This window comes from Capra hircus, chromosome 13 (assembly GCF_001704415.2).
Source record: "Capra hircus breed San Clemente chromosome 13, ASM170441v1, whole genome shotgun sequence".
Classification (NCBI taxonomy): Eukaryota; Metazoa; Chordata; class Mammalia; order Artiodactyla; family Bovidae; genus Capra; species Capra hircus.
The window spans coordinates 29537588-29562718 of NC_030820.1; the positions used below are offsets into that span (position 1 = coordinate 29537588).

Below are 25131 nucleotides of genomic sequence, written 5' to 3' on the forward strand. Positions count from 1 at the left end.
GTGTTCTTGCCTGGAGAATCCCAGGGACTGGGGAGCCTGGTGGGCTGCCGTCTATGGGGTCACACAGAGTCGGACATGACTGAAGGGACTTAGCAGCTGTGTCCAATGACAGGTGTCCTTATAAAAGGAGGAGAGGACACACAGACATAGATGGAAGAAGACTACACGGAGGCCAGGGCAGAGATGGGGGTGAAACTGCCACATGCCAAGGGAAGGCAGAGCCACTTGAAGCTGGAAGAGGCAGGAAGAGTCCTCTCCCTTGTGTGTGGGAGGGAGCATGACCTTGCCATCACACCTTGATTTCAGATTTCCAACCTCCTAAATTAAAAGATGCTTATTCCTTGGAAGAAAAGTTATAAGCAACCTAGATAGCATATTCAAAAGCAGAGACATTACTCTGCCGACTAAGGTCCATCTAGTTAAGGCTATGGTTTTTCCAGTAGTCATGTATGGATGTGAGAGTTGGACTGTGAAGAAGGCTGAGCACCAAAGAATTGATGCTTTTAAAGTGTGGTGTTGGAAAAGACTCTTGAGAGTCCCTTGGACTGCAAGGAGATCCAACCAGTCCATTCTGAAGGAGATCAACCCTGGGTTTTCTTTGGAAGGAATGATGCTAAAGCTGAAACTCCAATACTTTGGCCACCTCATGCAAAGAGTTGACTCATTGGAAAAGACTTTGATGCTGGGAGGGATCGGGGGCAGGAGGAGAAGGGGACGACTCAGGATGAGATGGCTGGATGGCATCGCTGACTCGATGGATGTGAGTCTGAGTAAACTCCAGGAGTTGGTGATGGACAGGGAGGCCTGGCGCGCTGTGATTCATAGGGTCGCAAAAAGTTGGACACGACTGAGCGACCGAACCGAACTGGGAGAGAACAAATTAATGTTGTTATCAGCCACCCAATTTGGGGTCATTTCTTATGACAGCCCTTGAAAACTAATACACTAGTGACATAACAATCAACCTTATTGTGTTTACTGTGTGAGGCATATTAAAATGATGCTTATGTCAACAATGGGATCCTCTGCAATTACTCCCAAATTATGCACAAGGACAGGGCTAACTTCACGGGTATGTGACCTCTGCAGTCAGGCAGGGCCCCACACTCAGATGAGCCCTATCCTTTGGATAGCCCAGCTGTCACTGTCCTGAAATCCTTAAGAATTTCAAACAAGGGGCCAGGCATTTTCACTTCATACTGGGTCCCACAAATGATGGAGTTGATCCTATACATGGGTCGGAAAAGAATCTAGCCTCCCTTTTCATAAGCAAACAAGTGTGGATCTTTAAGGGCACTTTAAAAGATTTCAAAGATTTAAATCTTTAAAATGATTTTTAAAAAATGATTCTTTGCACATATGCAAAATATCCTATAACACATTCTTAGTACTCACATATCCAAAATTCTGTGCGCCTCTTGGAACTCCAGCAACCAATTCTGTGATGAAAAGTCATTTAGAAGGTAAATTACACAGTCTACTTTAAAGCTATTCAACAAATCAGGTAAGCTGATACTTTTTAAATAAGTAATTATCATGGATCACGTGGACAGCTGGAAGTTTGAAGTTACAGTTTTGCATTGGATTTTGCCTTTGCTACAGAAAAAGAAAACAGGACTCAAAAAGTTGTACTTTGAGAATCACCTGTCTCCACCAGAGCCTCCATGCGTTTCAGCCTCTAGGACATAAGCCTGCCTTCTCAGATCTGTGTGTGATTTGTCAGTTAAATCTCTCACTCTGGTTTCTCCAGCTTTCACTGTCTTCTGAACTAGTCTCCTGTGCTAGTGTACAAAATAACATCTCCTGTCCCACTAAGGGACAGTGTTCAAGCAATTTCAGTTACCTAAGGAAAAACCACATATAATAAATGATTGAGCCTGGCCACCCTGGAACAGAATTCTAGGGCATCCTCATAGCCAAGAGTATGCAAAGAAGGAAGCTTTGATAATAGAGATAGAAGCAGCAACTCTGGTGGAAAGGGGACCGAATGTTCCAATGCACAATGATATGGCTCTAGATTCTGAAAGCAATGGTTTTAGTCCTTGGGTCTTCCATAAACCCAGGATCAATCCTTGAACCTAACTTTTTCCAGTCACCTGCAAAAGACAGGAGTTGGAACTCATTGATTATCAAAGATCTTTCCAGTTCTCAGTTCTGTAAATCTAAACTATCCTTTGATTCATTTGGGGTTAAAATGTTAGTTTAATTTAAAGGAAGGGAGCCTGGAAAAAAAAGTCCCCTTCCATTCAAATTTCCCTTTCCTCAAACCTGCTCCTAAATGTATAGCACAAATTCTAGCATTAATTCTACCCCATATACTAAACTCCAGCAGAGCTGGGCATTCATGCTCTTGGAGTGTTAATAATCAGAGAAGATTCATTTGGGTTTAGATGCTGGACTTTTAAGTAGTATCAGTAAATTCAGTCATTCAATCAACATTGACAAGCAATCATAGGCTACCGCAGGGAATGAAGACAAAATTCTCTACTCTCATAAAGTTTACACTTGAGCTGAAAGAGGCAGTTAATTTGAAAAGTAGAGTCCATTAATGTCGTGTTAGAAGGGGATGAGTGTAGAGTAGAAGAACTAAGCAGGTAAAATGGTACTGGGGATGTTCAAATTGGGAGGAAGAAGGAATTATGATTTACCTGGTGGTTGGGGAGGTCTTGGCAAGAAGATGACAGGTTAGTGAAAACTGAAGAAAGTGAGGGAGTAAATATTATGGAGATCTGGGAGATATACGTTCTAATCAGAAGGAGCATCACGTGCAAAGGTCCTGAGGTAGACGTGTGTCTGGAGAATTCCAAGAACAGCAAGGAGGGCAGGATGGCTGGGGTGAGGAGTAAAGGGTAAGGAGATGAGGTTAAAGTAAATCGGCTCTCATGAACAGAGTCTCTTAGGTCATTGTGAAGACTCAGGATTTACACTGAATGAATTGAGGAATCATTCAGCAAAGAAGTAACACAATGTGACTTCTGTTCCTAAAGGACCAGTTGCCTACTGGATCTAGACTACAGGAGGGCAAAGATGAGAGCAGGGAGACCAGTTAGGAAGCTACTGCAAACGTGCTGATGGAGACCTGAGAGTGGTAGCTGTGGAGGAAGTGAGAGTCAGATTCTGGCTGTCTTTTGAGTTTAGTTAGCAGAATTGGCTCATGGATTGGATAAGGGTAGGGAGTGGAGGAAAGAGCACAATCCAAGGCTGACTTGCAAGGTACTCTGCTTGAGCAGCTTGGAGGATGGCATTGTTACTTACTGTGATGGAGCTGATGGAAGGGAGAGCACGTTTAAATGGAATGATCAGGAGTTCAGGTATAAGCACAATAAGTTTGCAAAAGCCATTCAAATAGCGATGTTGAGTTTTGCGTAGAGACTCTAGGTCTTACACTACATTCCAGCTTCACGGGTACAAGTATAGATACATGTATGGATGTTTACTATGGGCACCTAAAGACACCATGGTCAGAGAAAATGGAGTTGACTTATTTCAGGATCGGACTTGTCAAATAATAAAAATGAAGGGGTATTATGCCATCTGAGATACATGGCAACCACTGCTTCTCACATCCCATAAACATTCAGAATTTCGTTAAAAAAACAGAAATGTATTGTGAAGTAATTTTTCTTCAATAAAAAATAAATAAGTTTGGGGAAAAAAATAGAAATCAACCATCATACTAGGAACTTTGGAGCTTGCAGCCTCATATGGCTACAATGCTATAAGATTATTCAAATGTAATATTGATTAAAAGTTTCAGAATCATTTAAAAATCACATTCCTAAAAGAGTTTTTTCAGATCACTCTACTTTTCCCATATTTTATAGATGGCTTGATTTCAACCATGTCTCTTACCTTGCTGAGAGTCCCCAGTAAATTCCCCAGCAGCAACTGAATATCCTGTTTTAAAGAAAAGAGACAAGAGAATCAGATGTTTGATGCCTTTACAAATAATCCATAATCTAGAAACATGAAGGAACTATCATAGCACTACTCGGTGCAGAAATCCTGACAAATACTGTAATATAAAAGTCTAGAATTCTATAAAGAGGAAAACTAATCAAGCCAAGATGTACACTAAATCTTAGAAGTATAATAGATCTGCGCCTTCTGAGTGTGGCTACATGATTGGATTTTGAGGTCTCTTTTAGCAGCAGGAATGCTCCATTGCCCATCTTTACATGTGAATTGTGGTCTTTGCATTTCAAGAGCTGCTGATTCATCATAATCAGATATCATTACTCTAAAAGGCTAACTCTTACGCTCAGGTTTTGCTATTTCTGATCACCAACCAGGCCTACTTCTTATACCTTTGCTGACCTAAGAAAAATGCACAATGTGAGAGTTGCAAATTAAGTTTTATTGGGGGCAAAATGAGGACTATAGCTCAGGAGACAGCATTTCAGATAGCTCTAAGCAACTGCTCCAAAGAGCTAGGAAGGAAGGTAAGTATATATGTGATTTTGGTGAAGAGGGAGTATATGCATTCAAGCACATAATTTTTCACTGAAAGTTTCTGCTAGTCAAAAGGAGCAGTCGTCACCATGAAGGAATTTCACGCTTTTCTAGATATGAGGAGATACAGGAACTGGGGCTCATAAAATCATCTCCTGAGAATATCTAATTATCTGAAGACTTGTTCTGCCAGTTTTCCCAGAGTATAGAGCGCCTCATTTCTGCTCTCCACCCCGAACTCCTTTCAGGGGGGTGTTGAAGGTCAGCAGCTGCAGCAGCACATGGTTTAAGCCTTGCCGAGGTAGATGACAAGTGCCCATAGCAGGTGCCAATTTGTACTTGAACCTTCGATGATGATTCCCCATGAATTTTACTTGGCTCTAAAATGAGGTAAGGTGATAAAAGAGAACTACACTTTTTTAAAGTTCATTAAGGAATCAAAATGCCAATACGATACCAAAGAAACAATAGTGATGAAATGGCATTGGGTGGCTGCACATTTTGAGACCATTTCAGCAACTGGAAAGTTTTTTGTTCTTTCTAGAAACTGGGAAAGACTAGTATCATTTTGTCCAGGTAGCACAGGGCATCCTCACTGATACACAATATCTACAATTGGCAAAATATTTTATGTGCAATAGACTGTCAGGGAGCCTATAAAATAGCTATCAAACTATGTCGATTATATATAACAGCTGAATCAGAAGACAAGAAAGTTAAGAGTCCACGTCAAGCTATTAAGAAAATTTCCATAAGGTGCCGTATATTATCAGATAAGTGAGGGATAAAATTTGCCTCAACATTTCATATACTTTTCTTTTGAGAAATCACAAATATCTCAAGCAATGCATCTCACCAAGGTAACTGTCATCGTAGGAAGCTGGAGCCACTTCTGTCTGCTTTTCTCCAGCCAATTTCCTTAGGATATCCTTGAATGAGTAGTTTGCAATGATATCTGCAATACTGGCTGTGATCACCTGACCTGTGGTCAAACAGATTAATAGGTTAATTGAATGAATGCGTGAGTCAGGCCCTCCCCATGCAGACGCAAGGCATTTGAACAACATTCATGCTCTTGAAAATGATCATGAGATTGCTCTGCAATTTTGACAGTGAATTTCCCTGCCTTGACTAGAATTGCAAGGTAAAGTCACTAACAGTTGCTTCGAGCTTTCCATGCTGACAGAAGAACCAAAGATGAACTATGTAATTTTTTTTCTATAACATGTTTTTTCTGTTTTCTTCTTGGAGTATAATTGCTTTCAATGCTGTGTTAGTTTCTGCTGTACAATGAAGTGAATCAGCTATGTGCATACAAATACCCCCTCCCCTCTAGGACCTCCCTCCCACCCCACCCCCGCCATCCCACCCCTCTAGGCCATCACAGCACTGAGCTGAGCTTCTTGTGCTACCCAGCAGCTTCCCACTAGCTATCTGTTTTACACATGGCAGTGTATGCATGTCAATCCTAATCTCCTGATTCCTCTCACCTTCCCCTTCTTTCTATCAAAATATAGTTGATTTGCAATACTATGTTAGTTGCAGGCATGCAGCATAGTGATTCAATATTTCAGAGATCAGTACAAGATAACGGGTGTAATTCCCTGTGCTATCCAGTATATCCTTGCTACTTATTTTTTTCACATATAGTAGTCTGCATCTGTTAATCCTGTACCCTTTAATTGTATCTGTTTTCTCCTGCCTTTACATACTCCTTCCACATCCAAATAATAAACATATCTAAGAGTGAGGACACCTGTAGGCAAAATTTGCTTGACTAAATTTTCATTCTTGACTATTCTGGCTATAGGAAACACCCTCTAGCTTTGAGATCATCTAGCCAAAATATATCTTGTTACAGATGGGGAAACTGTGGCCTAAAGTAGGGGTCTCTGAGCCCGAGGTAAGAGGCAGGATATCAAGTGAAGCGTCATCTGTATCGATAGCTGCTCTCCATAGCTCACATTACCAACTGAGCTCTGCCTCCCGTCAGATCAGTGGCGGCATCAGATTCTCATAAGAGTGTGAACTCTATTGTGCTTGAATCATCCTGAAACCATCCCCCACCCCCAGTCTGTGGAAAAATTATCTTCTATGAAACCGGTCCTTGGCGTAAAAAATGTTGGGGACCTCTGGAAAGAGTTTGAGTACATTCCCTAAGGTCATGGGGTTTTGCTGTTGGAATATTCTGCATTACAAACAAGGTCTTTTTTGGCCTTCTAGTAATACTTTTTGTGTTCTCTCCGAGTACAGATGTATTAGCTCTAAATCACTTACTAAGTTAATAGATTGTAAAACATATCAACTTAAGCTAAAGGAAGAAATTACATAATCTCTAAGTCATTCACACTTTATGCTAAAATATATGCACAAAACATAAAAGTAAGACAATGGAAAGCAGCGAGGCCCAGTAAATACAGAGTTTTAGCAAAAAGAGAATCCATGGCTGCCAACACTGATATGATAAGAACACTGGCTAATCTCCCCAAATAAAGTCACTATCAGAAGTCTTGAAACATGATTGTATTGAGATAGACATGAATCAAAAGGACGGCAAGCAATGTTCCACTAAAACTTCTATGCATTCCCATATGTATTATGGACATCTAAGGAAAAAGTGTGATCTCATGTTCTTTGGGAGAAAACTGGAGGACTGCTTTCAAGAGACTAACACTGAATATTAAATTTAAAGCCAAATTATTCCTTGGGAATTCACCCATTCCCACAGTTTTTCTGTTTGAAGTTCCAAAAGAATAAAACTGTTCAACCAGGCCATAACTATCTCCAAGTGGCCGTGACTGAAATGACTGCTCTTATATTAAGATGATTGTATTTACACATGCGTTTCTGAACAATGTCTGTACAATGTGCCAATTTTCTGTGGGTAAAAGTTGAATACCCTCTCCCTCTTTCCATGAACACACTGTCTTTGTTTATTTCCTTTAGTTGCTTCTATAGATATAATCTTAAGACTGAGTAAAAATTTAAAGTATCTGTCTCAGACAAATCCCTGTGCCCTTGATAGGGCTGATTTTCAGTCTATCATTGGTATAATACCCTTTTTTCAACGTAAAGAAAGAATTATGTGAAATTAATCAAGTGATTTAGAACAAAATCTTTTCAAACACACATGTTTTATTCAACCCCTACACAAAATATATTACTTTCCAGTTTACAAAATAATGTTTCCAGGCTTCAAAGGTTAATTCTTTGATGTTTATATCAGTATGCTTATGAATTAAGCTAAACAGTACAGTAATTTCATGTAAAATTTTACCATAAATCGATCTCACCTGTATCTTTCACGTTGGCTTTTTAAACACGATCAGGTGTCTTCCATTAAAAACAAAAACCACTTCACTCAACTATTCATCTCTCTCTCATTCTACTCTATCTTTATGCTAAACTTGACCGCCAAATTGTCTGTATTCTCTGTAATCTCTCTTTAGGCATCCCATTCACATTCCTGGCTTCAGTTATCACCAGTATGCTAGTTCTTATTTTAGCCTAGATATCGTCTCTGAGTTTACGCTCACATATCTAAATACTTCTATGAAAAGTCTTGGACATCTCAGACATGTTCATATTCAACATAACCAAAAGCAAACTTATCATCTGCCTTCCCCAGCCCCCTCCCACCCCATCGTCTTTCGTCTTCCAGTGTTCTCCATCTCAGGGACTAGGATTCACCTACACCTATTCAGTTACAAAAGACCGAAACATATTTGTAGGATTTTTCTGGTGGTCCAGTGGTTAGGACTTGGTGCTTTCACTGCAGAGCACAGGTTATATTTCATCTGTCAGCCAGCATTCAGAGGACATGACACCCCTGCATGGGACCACCCCAGAGAAGCCTCCTATGCTCTCACAGCCCTGTCTTAACATACCTTTCCTTGCTAGTATCGTGCCTGGAGTTTCTCAAGCATTAGGCTGGCCAAAAAGTTCCAGCTGGTAACCTCTGCAAGTTCCTACTCATTACTGTATCCTCAGCATCCAGCACAAAGTCTGGCATGGCCTCAATATGCATTTATTGAATAAAGGAATGTAGTTGTCACAGTATTGTAAAGTATCATTTATATCACAGAGTATCAACGCAAACTGAAATGATGCTTCCTTCACTGGAGAAACTAACAATTTGGAGATAAAATTAACATAATAAAAAGTCAGCACTTGATGTTACTTCTGTTTCATCTCCTTGTTAGAAACAACCAAGGGGATTTCTTCTCTGCTAACAGGACATACCTTGCCAATAAAAACTTCCAGGGCCTCCAACTATAAGGTCTCCATTCTACAAAACAGAAACAGCAATAACAATTGAAAAACTGAGATTTTTTTTTTTTAAGCAAGTCATTTTATTTTATTTTTATTTTTTTACTTTACAATACTGTATTGGTTTTGCCATACATTGCCATACATGAATCCGCCACAGGTGTACATGAGTTCCCAATCCTGAACCCCCCTCCCACCTCCCTCCCCATATCGTCTCTCTGGGTCATCCCAGTGCACCAGTCCCAAGCATCCTGTATCCTGTATCGAACCTAGACTGGCGATTCGTTTCTTACATGATAGTATACATTTTTCAATGCCATTCTCTCAAATCATCCCACCCTCTCCCTCTCCCACAGAGTCCAAAAGTCTGTTCTATACATCTGTGTCTCTTTTGCTGTCTCGCATACAGGGTTATCATTACCATCTTTCTAAATTCCATATATATGTGTTAGTATATTGTATTGGTGTTTGGGTGAGAAATCACTGTTCATAAGCATTGCCCCCAAAATTTGCATACATAAAGTAATTTTTAAAAGAGGCCCTTATATCTGAGTCATGCAAGTCATTTTCTTTCCTTTTATAGCTTTGTTATTTATGTGTTATCACATTAAATAATTTTAATTAGATTCAATTAGGTAAGTAAAATTTTCTCCCCTGAGAATATATATATTCAGGCTTTTGGCACTGCCTCAGATAAGCAAAGGGCTTTCCTGGTGCCTCAGATGGTAAAAAATCTTCCTGCAATGTGGAAGACCTGGGTACAATTCCTGGGTTGGAAAGAGCCCCTGGGGAAGGAAATGACAACCCACTCCAGTATTCTTGCCTGGAGAATTCCACACAGAGGAGTCTGGCGGGCTATAGTCCATGGGGTTACAAAAGAGTCGGATACCACTGAAGCAACCAACACTTTCAGGTAAGCAAAAGATCTACATGTTTCATGATGCACAGTTCTGCAGACATGGTCTTTCGAGACTATAGCAATGAAAAGAAAATTTGGTTCCTGTTTATTTCAAGGTCACAGTTATGCCTATCTTTTCCTACACATCTGCAAACCCATCCTTTCCCAAGAGAGACTGTGAAAACTCCAGATAAAAATTTTCTGTTTTCCTTATCACCCCACCTTCCATATCCTGCATCCTTAACTTTCAGTGAGGAAAAACACACAAGACAAAGAAAGTAAGATTTTAGATGCTGAGATTTAGATGTTTAGATGTCAAAACCATGGCATCTTTGCTTCCTATATTCTTACTAGATATCTCTGTTTTTAATTTTGTGAAAGGATATGTGAATTTCAACAGTAATGTGAAATCTAATCATCCAATTACAGCTGAGATAAAAATTATAGATTCTTGTGATCTTTTTAGAAACATATTTCTTTACTAAGTTTTTGTGATTTTCATTTAAAAAGACTGTTGTTTTTCAACCTGTGTATTTCTTTTCTATTAACAGATTATCACATGCAGAGATTTTTACAAACAAAAAAATTTAAATTGCCAAAACAGGTTAGGTGTATACCTAAATGTTCTCTTGATGGTGGCAGTTATTAGGGGGTAGATAGAAATGGGAATGAGAGGCAGGGGGTAAAAAAAAAATCAAACAGGTAAAATAAATTTTAGAAGATATAAGACCAAAAGAATTTACCTTATAAAAATCCAGACTAAATCCTGCTTGGCAGTAACCCTGGCCTTCAGGATCAGCATTGCCTGGAATGATCAAAAGATACAAATATATAATGCTATCATTGCCAAGATATACTTTTAATAATTAAATTTTAATATATTTAATATTTTTAATAACACGGATACCCTGTTTTCCCTATAGATTTCTAAATTTAAAATGATCAGTGTGTGTTCTATTACTTATTTTAAAAATTTATTCCAAGTAATTTCTTAAAGAGTTCAATCTGTTTTCTTATCCCAAATGACACTGTCGTTTTATACTAAGATTAATAGGAATGATGTTCCTCGAAGTTATGATACTAGGTTTTACAACTCATGTTTATTTGAAGAAATAATATGTCCATCTCTCAGTTATGTTCCAAGTTTCGCAAATGGCAGTAATGTGTTTCCAGGGCACCCATGTGTTCTGACTGAAGCGATGCTACAGGAAAAAGAGAGCTAAACTGGCTCACGTGTGTGGAGCCAGTTTCTGCTGGGAGCACCAATAAGAGTTTTGATTTTCATGATCTCTCATACAAAATTAACTTCAAATTATTCTCTTATCGTTAGGTAAGTTTGGACATTGCATTTCTGATCACAAGGCATCTCACAGGGACACTAGTGTTCACAAAAGAGAACACTCTCTAGCAATGGCTTATGTTATACTCTCTGCAATGCAATTCACTAAATGAATGTCCGATTGGATTTTATTACACAGCTTTTTAAACCATAAGCCCGTCAACATGTGGATTCCCAGCATATTAGAATCCTGGGACATCAGAATGAAGAATGTACTACTTGTCAATTGCACTTTAAAAGACCATCTACAATTTCTCAAGCACTTAAATTAAAACCAAAATACAGTTCAGTGGAAGGAATCTCAGTTATTATACTGTTAGATTCAAACATGAAAATAATTACCCCTTTCTTATCAAAGATACTCCTGAATGGAAACTAAAATAAGAGGGCAGGAAAGGAAATGCATATCATCACAGGAAGAATTTATAGGCTGGACATGTGCTTGTTGCAGACGATTTCTGAAATGGATCTGGCCTTTTGCAGCTTTTCCTAGAATGTCTTCTGTTTTTTCTTTTCTTTGGTTAGTTCTTAGCTAATTTTAGCACTGTCATCAGCCATTCTTTCCAGATGCTCCCTTTATATTTTAAAATACTTTTTACCTCATATACTCTATTGTGCTTTTTTTTTTGTGATCTGTTTTTAATTCAAATGTCAATTGATGCTTTGTGGGCTGTTTTAGGCTAAGTTCTGTTTTTCTAGCTTTGCTAAGGTATATTTAATATACAAAAATGCACATCTTAATGTGTACATTTTGATGAGTTTAGACATATGCCTGATAGCACGATACCACGACCACCATCAAGGGAATAAACATATTCATTACCTCCAAAAGTTTCCTGTGCACCTCCTGCAAAACAGCTATTGCTTTTTTGTTTGTTTTTTTCTGGTGAAAACAGTTAGCAGATCTATCCTCATAACAGATGTTTACTGAACAGTACCTTACAATATATTTTATTTTATAACTATATTTCTGGTTCATAATTCTGAATGTTGCAGAGTTCCTTAAAGTCTCATCTGTATAACCTCAAATGTCCAGGTACCATTCTTCTAGAAGTCCATGTGTGTAAATATTTGTATGTACTCAGAAATATAGATGAATACATGATATATGATTATGTAAATACACATGTGTAATCTTGACTATATTTAAGAAATAAATTTTAATGCAAAAACCTTTTTAGAAATTCTTTTGAAAATCAACTCTGATTTTTTCAATATTGTAAATTATTCAGAAAGGAAGAAACAGGACCATTCTTTGAAATCACTTTGATTCAAAATAGGAAACTAAAAAAAATTGAATAATTTTTCACAAAATTCATTAAGAAAATAGCTAACTTCAAACGCTGAAGTGGTGATTATGATAGAAATGGGAGGTTATTTCCTTTGTAAAGTAAGTTTTTCTCTTAGAATTATAGTTTATGAGAGCTGAAGGAATCTTTCTTCCCAGAACTTCAGAGCTTCTGTGAATTACAATTATGTCCCAGAGTAAACTCAGGAATTCAGGGAATGATGCTCTCACGTGTTTGCTTTCCAAGGAGAGGAGGGGTGTCTGTCAACTATCGCCATCTGAATTATGAATGACCATAAAGTGACAGGCATGTCATTAGCATGAATGAGCAGACTACCACCCAAAACGCTCAAAGTGTCAGTAGCGGGGCTTTGTGGTGTGAAATGAACATGAGCGGCTTCTTAGAATCCTCTTTTGAAAGTAATATTTCTGTTCTGTGATACTGACCACACGCTCATGAACAAGCTGCTTTGTGTTAATGAACTGTGAACTCCTCAGAGAACACAGGAAGTGGGCTCCTTGGGTGCCTTTGAGGAGGAAGTACGCCCAGTAAGAGAGAGATTAGGAGGATGTGGACACTGGAGTTGTGTGCTAGAGAGGGAAGAATTCTGGACCATTTGTTTGGTTACTCTTCAATTCAACATAAACTTCATCACTACTTTTGTCAAGCTATCCTTTTATTTAGGAAAGTAAGTGCTAAATAAATTGGCGACATAATGTACCCATGTAATTCAAAATGCAAGCATACTATAATTTAAATTTTTAGATAATAATTCAAACTCCCCCTGAAACTCTTATCCCACAAGTTTAGATGCCTTGTGCAGTATTTTAATCTGAGCTCTCCCATCACATGGGCAGTCAGATAAAAGGCAGAACAAGAAGCAGTAACAAGTTTTCTAAACAGTCATCCCTGATGTTGGTTGGAATGAGATATATCATCGAGGCAGGAGGCGTGCAAAGCGTGGACTTGTCATTTCAGCCATAATAGTTTACTGCTATGGGAGGTATTTTTAGTAAATCATGAGAAATATGATATGGATAGGTGTAAAAATCGATGAAACAAGTTCAGGTTTGAATCTAAGCTCTATCATTAATTGTATGAATAAATTCAGAAATTATTTATTGCTCTACCTGACTTTCATCATAAGCATAATAATACAGTAAGTCCCCTACATCCAACAAGTTCAGTTCTCAGTGTTGGTAAGCCCAATTTGTTTATAAGATGTAAATCCAACAAAGACAGCCTAGATACTGAACTAAGACAATCGGCTATATAACACTGCACTGTCATAGGTTTATAAAACTTTTCACACAAATAACACGATAAAAAAAAAAGACAAAAAATCAAACATTTTTAATCTAACAATACCGTAGTACCAGCTACATCATCACTGCTTTTACACTTGCTTCCAGACATCCTGGGCTTGAAATAAAGGTACCGTACTACTGTACTGTACTGTTCAGTAAAGTACACAAAAGCACAGCCATTGGAGAGCATGCATGCATGGGGCAAAGTATGCCAGACATGTGAACTAACTTACGTGACTGCAGATGCGAACCCACATTCACATTTTAGGAAGTCTGCAACTTGAAGGTTCATATGTAGGGGACTTACTACAATGACCTCTTATTGAACCCAGGGGCACAACACCTTGAGCGGAACGTGACACGAAATATCCCTCTTAATGACTGTTGCCTATGCTTGGAAAGCCCCTGCTTTCCTGCTGTAATAACTGCTAAGAGAAGCCCTTCCCACAGTCCTGTTCAAACAGGCTCCTCTCCCTGCCCAGGCATGTCACTCCCTACTCTCTTGCTTTGCTATATTTTTTCTGTAGCACTTTTCACTACCTGATGTTTTATTAGAAACATTTATTTTTAAAATTTTTTGTTGAGATATAATTGATTTAACATTTTATTAGTCCAAAGTATACAACAACAATAATATGGATACTGTGAAATGATTACTATGGTATATGCAGTTAACATCCACCACCACATAATGACAGTTTTATAAAGCTCTTAAGATCTGCTCTCATAGCAACTTTCAACTGTACAATATGGGATCACTAACTATAGTTACATCCCCAGGATATATCTTGTAACTGGAAGTTTGTGCTTTTTGACCACCTTCACCCATTTAGCCCACACCCCTACCTTGTCAACTACCAATCTGTACTCTTTTTTTGTGAGTTTGTGTTTTTTTTTTTTTAAAGATTCTGCATATGATATCATACAGAATGTTTTTCTTTCTCTGTCTGACTTATTTCACTTAGTGTAATGCCCATGCATGTTGTCATCAATGGCAAGATTTTATCATTATATTTTATGGCTGAATAATATTCCATTGTGTATATATCTATATCCCATTTCTATTCCACATTTCCCTTATCCACTCATCTACTGATGGACACTTTGGTGGTTTCCATGTCTTGGCCATTGTAAATAATGCTGCAATGGACATGTGGGCAGATACCCTTTCAAGACAGTGATTTCATTTCTTTTGGATAAATACCTAGAAGTTGAATTGCTGGACCTGAACTTCCTTATTTACACATATGCTATCTCTCTTCTGGACTAGAATATGTTTTTTGAAGGCACAGATTTGCTTTCTCTTGTTCTCTGCTTTATTCCCTTAACAATAGACTAATTAGTACTCATCACTGAGACCACAGACATCGAATTTATTAAATATAGATATCATTGAGCCTATTACCTATGAGCAACACCTCTTTTAAAGCCATTCAAAGTAAAATTCTGAGTTGACTGATTATTCAGTTCAGCTGACACTTGCCAAGATGTGAGAAAGTGCCTGGTTTATTTCAGTATTTTAAAACAGGAAGTTATAATCGTCTTCTTACCAAAATCCTCACCACAAGCTCCCAGAATTAACTATTTCATTCCCAGCCCTTTTGATTTCTACATTTTAGAGGCCTCTTTAAGAACCTTCTAATACCCCTGATCCATTCTTTACTTCACTGCTTGATCTCTGATATCAGTTTGCTCATTATCTGGCCTAAATAAATCTTGAAATTTAAAAATATTCACATGAAATAGGTAAACTTTACTTATAGTTTTGGGAATCTAATTTAGGTTGAGTTTTTTAAAATCAATATCCTGAAATCAGTCATCAGAATGTTCTTTTCAATGGCATTTCTTTCTCTAACATGGTGTTGTGAATTCTTGAGAATAAGAATAAAAATCCATTGGTTTCTCACTGATAAACCCCAATGCTCTACATGACAGAAAAGTGGAAGAATTCACAAAAGGACTCTTGAGTAGATCCATGAATCCAGAGTGCTGTCCCAAGGTCCTTGTGTGATATTCCCAAAGGAAAGGGTTGAACAGTGGTGCTCCAAAGATGGCGCTTACAGGCTTGCTTTAAAGGATACTTCACCAGAAGATTCCCAGAACTGCCAGATGAGACATGGACTCCAAATGTACAGAATATTTTGAAAAATGGGATTAAACACATAAAGAAGGAAGGTATATCATGCTGACAACCTGAGTACACAGATGCCAAAGAACACAGCAGCCAGTAAGAGCCAGGCCGGATGGAGACCTGTTCAGGTGCCTCTAGGTACAACCATGCCAACTAACACCATTCCTGCAATTAACAAGTGGACAGTTGGCATTTTTCAAATGCAGAGTGAGTTTTGAGTAAAGTCGGAGAGCTTAAGGCCTAAAATAAGGAGCCAATCAATTTGACTGCAGAATTCTTCTAAAATACAGAAGAGGATCAGCAGAATTCCATGTCCTGGTTCCCATGTCACAGCTAGGCCTCCTGTGAGACTGTCAGTCTTTTACGCCATTGCTTTTTCCCTTAGCAATGGTGTTTGGGGATCACCTGCATGGGCTACTGCAGAAAAACTAGTGAGCTAAGTTCAGTTTCAAGAATAAAAATAACTTACTGTTCCGACAAGGAGAGTACTCAGCATACGCACTGAAATTCTGAATTGCTACATAGCAAGTGCCAACTGGGTCCTTTTCTGGTGCTGGTTTAAGAGTCCTCCAGTGATATAATGGAGCACAAGCCTGTGAAACATCAAAGACAATAAATATATATATTTTTTATGTAGATTCCACATACTATGCTTTGATTTGGCTTGTTGAATGGACCTAAATCTGTAACAAACAATACTAAATTATTAGATGACTTAATTGGCCTCCAGTATGCTAATCAGTACCTTGGTAGTCAGAATTAATTAAACTTCCTAAGTCAATTTCTCAAAATTAATACACCATAGAATTGGAACAAATTAAACATATACAAAAGAATGAGATTTTGTCCCACAGGATATTAAATCAAATAAAAGTAGCCTGACAAAAGTAAATATTTACGAAAGGTAAAGAACACATATTTTCTTTTTTTTTCCCTTTAAATTGGACCTGCATAAAAGCAAATGACCATTTAAACAGCGAATGAATTAGTGCAATGTCTTAAAATAAGAACTAGTTCCTTTCTTTGTCTAATTATTACTTGAAGAAAACTCTTTTCAAATCACAAGATGATGACGAGTTTATAAACCTCTGTTTTGTGGATTCCCCTGGTTTCTCAGTGAGGGTGTATCTGATGTTTTTTTTTAAACAATGACTTACATTTGGACTGATACCCCCTTATCACCATGGGCTTATTTTTCATTTAATGATTTTTATTCACGGCAAAACAAAAATTAAATAATGGTAAGAAAAATACGATTCTTGAGTGAAATCCTCTGGTTGCTTCTTCAGAAGCTTGGATTATATGCTATTTGGAAAGATTATCAGATATAAAAGATGATACATGAAATCTTCTTTAAGCAGAGAACACTGCTAGGAATGAGAGAAGCAATAAAAACACGTGCACTTTTTGACTTCTGTTTCGCTAGCTTGAATCCTACATAAGTGTGTTCTTTTCTGAATATTCAAGAATCACTTCTAAGGATACAGAAATACATATTTTTCTAGAATATGGAACCACTAGCTTCCTCCAAATTTGATGACATCACACTTTCACACTTGAAACAATGCTGGAAAATGGAAAGCAGATCCCAATTTTAAAGTCTTTTCACAATTCCAAACACATCCTTGGTAATCAGTCTAATGTGTAATGACTTCTAGTAAAGATTACTTTACAAAGTAGCACCCTTCTTACTTGAGAATATAAATCATCTTTGCTCAGAAAGTTAAGTTTTTGGTTTTTTTTTTGTCTCCTTCTAGATTGTAATGTCTTGGCCAATACTGAAAAACTCTGACTCATCTAAGTTTCTTAACTTAGGGCCCTATTAGTGATCTGAGAAGGTATATGGTTAAGACATTTAACATAATGTGGAAGGCTGAGTTTGAACAGGGAAAGCACTACCTCTGTGACTCAGTATAAGCCAATTCGCCTCACTTTCCACATCACCATAGAATATTTCAGTGCCATGAAGATTCTTTCCAGTGCTTGCCTGCTTTCTGTCCTAAAAAGTTATCTTTTTTATACCAGCTCAGTTTCACACAGATGTGAAGCACAATATGACAATATTCGGGCTTTGACCCAGACTTAACATGTACATATATGATTCCTGAATATTCAAAACTATACTTCTGTTCATAGCAATTTGGTGTTCTAATAATTGTCACATAGGATAGAATTTAATTCTTTATTAAAACCGAAAAGGAACTTTATAGTATTCTATTTCCTATCTCATAATTTTGAAATTGCAAGCATGCCCTCAAATTAAACATTTTTCTTACGAACACGATGTGTCATTTATATTTTCAATGATTCTGAAGACTTCTACAAATATTGAATAAATGCACAATAGTGTTACAGATAAATTTTGAAGACTTAAAATCAATACGGTATCCAAAGATTTTTTTTTAACCCCAAGCAGTTATAGATGGAATCAGCTTTTCAATAGTTATTCACATACATTGTAAGGCACTAAAGGATTAAAGAGTTTGCTTTTTTTTTTTTTTAAACCAATTCTGGAATTTGAGAACTATATTAAAGCAAATAACAATTCTACAGAGATACTGTAAATGCTGTATTTGTAACTAAAGAGGGTTATCTATATTTGATACCTGTTTTATGTCAAATAAAGCAAAGCATTTCCTTTTAGATACTTATTAAATCATAATTCAAAGAGCTTTAAACAAATTCTAAAAGCCAAAGTTACTGCTTTATTTTGTAAGTAAATTAGAGCCAACAGTAAAAAAATTCCCCCAAATATATATTTTCAGATCAGCTTAATATCATTTTTCCTCAATAAATTAGACATGTATTATCACTTGGAACTACAGAGAAGAGAATCATAAAGTCACAGCTTTTTAAAGCCAAAGATCTCTATCTGGGAGTGAGAAATCTTTAAAAATTATCAGTGAACTCAGAGAACCATGCAATCAGTAGTTATATATTTTTATATATTTATTTAAATAGGATAATTATAATATTGTGATGGTTTTTTACATACATGAGTATGGTACTGGCACAAAAACAGAAACATAGATCAATGAAACAAAATAGAAAAAGCCTGGAGATAAATCCACGCACCTATAAGGTGTTCACCTTATCTTTGACAAAGAGGCAAAAATATACAATGGAGAAAGGACAGTCTCTTCAACAAGTGGTGCTGGGAAAACTTGTCAACTATGTGTAATAGAATGAAATTAGAACAACTTTCTAACAGCATATACAAAATAAGCTCAAAATGAATTTAAAGACCTAAACATAAGACCAGAAACTATAAAACTCTTAGAGGAAAACATAAGCAGAACACTCTGTGACATAAATCACAGTAGGATCCTCTATGGTTGCCGTATTTTTAAAGAAAACTTTCTGATAGTTCTAAAGAGAATCAATGATACCACAGGAGATTAACTTTAAAACAATCCTAATAGTAATACTATTTTTCAGGTCAAATTTCTATCAGCCTTTTAAGTCAATCTTAAGCAAAAAAATATTTACCTTTTTAGGATTTAGCTTTTATTTTTTCTATTTTCCTTATTAGTTTTTGAAATATTTGAAAAGATCTACCCAATTTTCTGGAAAACCAGCCTTATTTCCCATTGCTTTAAAGACTAAAATAGATTCTTTAATTTTAAGCACTAATATTTTTGGTAATGCTGATAATCTTATCTTTGAAAATCTGATATGTTCCTACATGAATGGATTTTTGTACATATGCGTTTTAAAACATTTCAGCATACATATTACTCCATAGCAGCCCCAACAGCACACAGCTGATACTCACCACCACTTTTCCTTTGTGAGCTCTCACTGTTGCTCCAAACCACTGATTCGATTTAAACTCTATAGGTTCCTTGGTTCCATTAACTCTTATCTTTCTGTTGTCTGGCAAGGAGGACACATAGATCGTTAATCATTTGTAAAACTTGGCAGTCAATCAAAATACGTGATAATGAATCTGCCCATTAAAAAAACAATCTCTATACACATGAGGGGGCGGTTATTTGATTAAGTCTAAGCTAGACCTTCCATTTAGAAAAATACCAGTCAAATGGAAATGCGTATTTGAACATGACAGTTCCTACCTTAAAGCATTTTTTTAAATGACTTACATTTTCAAGGATAAGGGTACTGCAAATTTGATGTAGACTCTGACAGTCTGGAATCTACACTTTGGTCATTGATTTGTATCAGATGGAAGACCAAACATTCATAACTACTCTGAGGGGTGGTCCTAAGATGGCAGAGGAATAGGACGGGGGGACCACTTTCTCCCCCACAAATTCATCAAAAGAACATTTAAACGCTGAGTAAATTTCATAACTACTCTGAGGAATTCCAAATCTTTTCTGGAAGTAAAACTACCTGGAATCCCCTTAGTCCAGGAAGCACAGCTTTCTAGGCATGGCTTAGCTGGAAAGTTGAAGGATTCCAGGTTCCTGGTTTTAAGTGAGTAACATATGTCTATGCAGCCACAGGAAAAATACCTCAACACAGCTTTATCCACACTTGGCAGATGTCAGCACGAGGGGACCATCTGAGTAAAAACTCAACTCAATTATGACACACTTCAGGTCTTAATAAAAAGCAAATATCTTTTCTTTCACTCCTGTTGCCAATTGACATATTTCCCACGTGGTTCTAACCACATGGTTCTAACTGAACTTCCTCAGTAATGGTTAATGAATTTAAAAAGACATTTATACTAAAGCATCTTATTAGTATGTGTTCTCTTTGGTATGCATTTTGCTTTTCCCTCCTTGACTCTATAATGAATGCATAATGAACTTTTAACTTCTATTGAGTGAGGCCAAAGTATAAATGTAATTAACATTCCGTTGAGTTTACATGTGATTGCAGACTTTTCAAAGAAAGAAACTATATATATATATTTAGTCGATCAAAAAATGACACTTTGATACGTCAGAAGAAAATTGTGAATTTCCTTCTTTAAAATATAATGCTTTAGACGTTTCTGAACTTTTAAAATATAAAAAGCAAGTTCTGGAAATCCTCACCTAAAATGCACACAACAGGCAGAGAACTGGAGCATCTTACAGATTAGAGCATAATGTTGAAAACATAAACATTTCTGAGACTTCCCTGGTGGTCCAGTGGTTAAGAATCCTCCTTGCAATGTAGGAGATGCAGGTTTGATCTCTGGTCAGGGAACTAAGATCCCACGTGCCATGGAGGAAACAAGCCTGCGTGCCGCAACTACTGAACCTGTGTGTCTGAACACTGAACAACTAGAGAATCTGTGCACCTCAACAAATGATCCCTCATGTCGCAATAAATATTACAAAAAGAAAATATAAACATTTCTATTTGTGTCTAGGCAAGAAAGATCATCCCTGGAGAAGGGAATGGCTAACCACTCCAGTATTCTTGCCTGGAGAATTCCATGGACAGAGGAAGCCTAGTGGGCTAATAGTCCATGGGGTTGCAAAGTTGGACACAACTGAGTGACTTTCACTGTCAGACCATTTTTCTAGATTCCACATATATGTATTAGTATTGGATACTTGTTCTTCTCTTTCTGATACCTTGATTTGCAGGCAGTGACCTTTCTGACCTTCCCAGCCCCAGTCTTTCCAATGATCCAACATATACTTCTCAGTCTGCATGAAATTCCTTCTTGGCTATAATACTCTGTGCTTAGTCATTCAGTCATGTCTGACTCTTTGTGACCCCATGGACTGCAGCCCACCAGGCTCCTCTGTCTGCAGAATTCTCCAGGCAAGTATACCAGAGAGGGTTGCCATGTCCTCCTCCAGGGGATCTTCCCAACCCAGGGATTGAACCCAGGTCTCCTGCATTGTGGGCAGATTCTTTACCATTTTAACTATCAGGGAAGCCCAAAGTGGTTTCTATTTGCTGACCAAACTCCTGTGACATGAGGCAATGCATTTCAGATAGGACCACACATCCCTCTGAAGCAGAAGGATGGCATAGGTTACCTGAAGTGCATTGTCAACTCCAGAGAACTCTTGGTAAGGGCCAGTGGGAGATGGCGGAGCCGTTAGTTACCAAAGCAATTCTCTCCTTGGTATATCCCAAACTAAGCCAAAAGCTAGAGGAAAGTTTTATAGTGACTGCATGTGATCTACAGCTTCTGAAGTGCCAGGAGGGGCGAATTCACATTTAGAAGCAAACCCCATTCTTGCCAGAGATGCTCATAGTGCTCAAACAAACCTTGTGCACACCAGGACCCAGGGACCCCACAGAGACTGAGACAGAACTGTCTTTGAGCACCTCCTGTGGAGGTACGTGTCGGCAGTGGTCTGCCACAGGGTCAGGGGCTCTGGGTGTGGATATGGCATAAGTCCTCTTGGAGGAGGTTGCCATTAACCCCACCATAAGAGCTGCCAGAACTTACACAGGATGGGAAATTGATTCTTGGAGGGCACAACAGAACCTTGTGCACCAGGACTCAGGAGAAAGGAATGGTGACCCACAGGAGACTTGCCTGTGGGTGTCTGGGAGTCTCCAGAAAAGGCCTGGGTTGGTGGTGGCCTGCTGCAGGGTTGGGGCACAGACTGTAGCACTACATGTATGGAATCTTTTGAGAGCGGTCATCATTATCTATATTACCTCCACTATAGTTTGGCCCCAGGTAAATAGCAGGGATGGAAGACAGCTCCACCCATCAACAGAAAATTGGATTAAAGATTTACTGAGCATGGCCCTGCCCATCAGAGCAAGACCCAGTATCCCCCTCAGTCAGTCTATCCCATCAGGAAGCTTTCATAAGCCTCTTATCCTTCTCCATCAGAGGGCAGACAGAATGAAAACCACAATCACAGAAAACTAACCAATCTAATCACATGGACCACAGCCTTGTCTAACTCAGTGAAACTAAGAGCCATGCTGTGTGGGGCCACCCAAGACAGATGGGTCATGGTGGAGAGTTCTGACAAAACATGGTCCACTAGAGAAGGGAATGGCAAACCACTGCAGTATTCCTGCCTTGAGAACCCCATGAACAATATGAAAAGGCAAAAAGATAGGACACCGAAAGATGCCCAATATGCTACTGGAGATCAGTGGAGAAATAACTCCAGAAAGTATGAAGAGACGGAGTCAAAGCAAAAACAACACCCAGTTGTGGATGTGACTGGTGATAGAAGCAAGGTCCGATGCTATAAAGAGCAATATCACATAGGAACTTGGAATGTTAGGTCCATGAATCAAGGCAAATTGGAAGTGATCAAACAGGAGATGTCAAGAGTGAATATCGACATTTTAGGAATCAGTGAACTAAACTGGACTGGAATGGGTGAATTTAACTCAGATGACCATTATATCTACTACTGTGGGCAAGAATCCCTTAGAAGAAATGGAGTAGCCATCATAGTCAACAAAAGAGTCCGAAATGCAGTACTTGGATGCAATCTCAAAAGCAACAGAATGATCTCTGTTCATTTCCAAGGCAAGCCATTCAATATCACAATAACCCAAGTCTATGCTCCGGCCAGAAATGCTGAAAAAGCTGAAGTTGAATGATTCTATGAAGACCTATAAGACCTTCTACAATTAACACCCCAAAAAGATGTCCTTTTCACTATAGGGGACTGGAATGTAAAAGTAGGAAGTCAAGAAACACCTGGAGTAACAGGCAAATTTGGCCTTGGAGTACAGAATGAAGCAGGACAAAGGCTAAAAAAGTTCTGCCAAGAGAATGCACTAGTCATAGCAAACACCCTCTGCCAACAACATAAGAGAAGACTCTACACATGGACATCACCAGATGGTCAACACCAAATCAAATTGATTATATTCTTTGCAGCCAAAGATGGAGAAGCTTTATACAGTCAGCAAAAACAAGACCGGAAGCTGACTGTGGCTCAGATCATGAACTCCTTATTACCAAATTCAGACTTAAATTGGAGAAAGTAGGGAAAACCACTAGACCATTCAGGTATGACCTAAACCAAACCCCTAACGATTATACAGTGGAAGTGAGAAATAGATTTAAGGGACTAGATCTGATAGACAGATTGCTTGATGAACAGTGGTTCGTGACATTGTACAGGAGACAGGGAGCAAGATTATCCCCGAGAAAAAGAAATGCAAAAAAGCAAAATGGCTGTCTGAGGAGGCCTTGCAAATAGCTGTGAAAAGAAGAGAAGCCAAAGGCACAGAAGAAAAGGAAAGATATAACCATTTGAATGCAGAGATCCAAAGAATAGCAAGGAGAGATAAAAAAGCCTTCCTCAGCGATCAGTGCAAAGAAATAGAGGAAAACAATAGAATGGGAAAGACTAGAGATCTCTTCAAGAAAATTAGAGATACCAAGGGAACATTTCATGCAAAGATGGGCTCGATAAAGGACAGAAATGGTGCGAACCTAACAGAAGCAGAAGATATTAAGAGATGGCAAGAATACACAGAAGAACTGTACAAAAAAGATCTTCACAACTCAGATAATCACAATGGTGTGATCACTTTAGAGCCAGACATTCTGGAATGTGAAGTCAAGTGGGCCTTAGCAAGCATCACTACAGACAAAGCTAGTGGAGATGATAGAATTCCAGTAGAGCTATTTCAAATCCTGAAAGATGATGCTGTGAAAGTGCTGCACTCAATATGCCAGCAAATTTGGAAAATTCAGCAGTGGCCACAGGACTGGCAAAGGTCAGTTTTCATCCCAATCCCTAAGAAAGACAATGCCAATGAATGCTCAAACTACCGCACAATTGCACTCATCTCACACGCTAGCAAAGTAATGCTCAAAATTCTCCAAGCTAGGCTTCAACAATACATGAACTGTGAACTTCCAGATGTTTAAGCTGGTTTTAGAAAAGGCAGAGGAACCAGAGATCAAATTGTCAACATCCGTTGGATCATCGAAAAAGCAAGAGAGTTCCAGAAAAACATCTATTTCTGCTTTATTGACTATGCCAAAGCCTTTGACTGTGTGGATCACAAGAAACTGTGTAAAATCCTAAAAGAGATGGGAATGCCAGACCACCTGACCTTCCTCCTGAGAAATCTGTATGCAGGTCAGAAAGCAACAGTTAGAACTGGACATGGAAAAACAGATTGGTTCCAAATAGGAAAAGGAGTACATCAAGGCTGTATATTGTCACCCTGCTTATTTAACTTATATGCAGAGTACATCATGAGAAATGCTGGACTGGAAGAAACACAAGCTGGAATCAAGATTGCTGGGAGAAATATGAATAACCTCAGGTATGCAGATGACACCACCCTTATGGCAGAAAGTGAAGAGGAACTAAAAAGCCTGTTGATGAAAGTGAAAGAGGACAGTGAAAAAGTTGGCTTAAAGCTCAACATTCAGAAAACAAAGATCATGGCATCCGGTCCCATCCCTTCATGGGAAATAGATGGGGAACCAGTGGCAGCCTTTATTTTTAGGGGCTCCAAAATCACTGCAGATGGTGACTGCAGCTATGAAATAAAAAGACACTCACTCCTTGGAAGAAAAGTTA

The 25131-nt window shown here is 38.3% G+C and overlaps 1 protein-coding gene across 2 annotated transcripts in view; it reads right to left on the reverse strand.

Annotated features, from left to right (window-relative positions):
* Positions 1-25131, reverse strand: part of ITGA8 (integrin subunit alpha 8) — a 196493-nt gene that overhangs the window by 147877 nt on the left and 23485 nt on the right. For both annotated transcript variants that reach the window (XM_018057147.1, XM_018057148.1), the window contains exons 3-9: positions 19461-19561; positions 16155-16278; positions 10363-10424; positions 8695-8740; positions 5309-5434; positions 3853-3897; positions 1396-1439 (exon numbers count right to left, since the gene is read on the reverse strand). In XM_018057147.1, coding sequence (XP_017912636.1) covers positions 1396-1439; positions 3853-3897; positions 5309-5434; positions 8695-8740; positions 10363-10424; positions 16155-16278; positions 19461-19561 — 548 coding nt within the window. The remainder of the gene's footprint in view (positions 1-1395; positions 1440-3852; positions 3898-5308; positions 5435-8694; positions 8741-10362; positions 10425-16154; positions 16279-19460; positions 19562-25131) is intronic.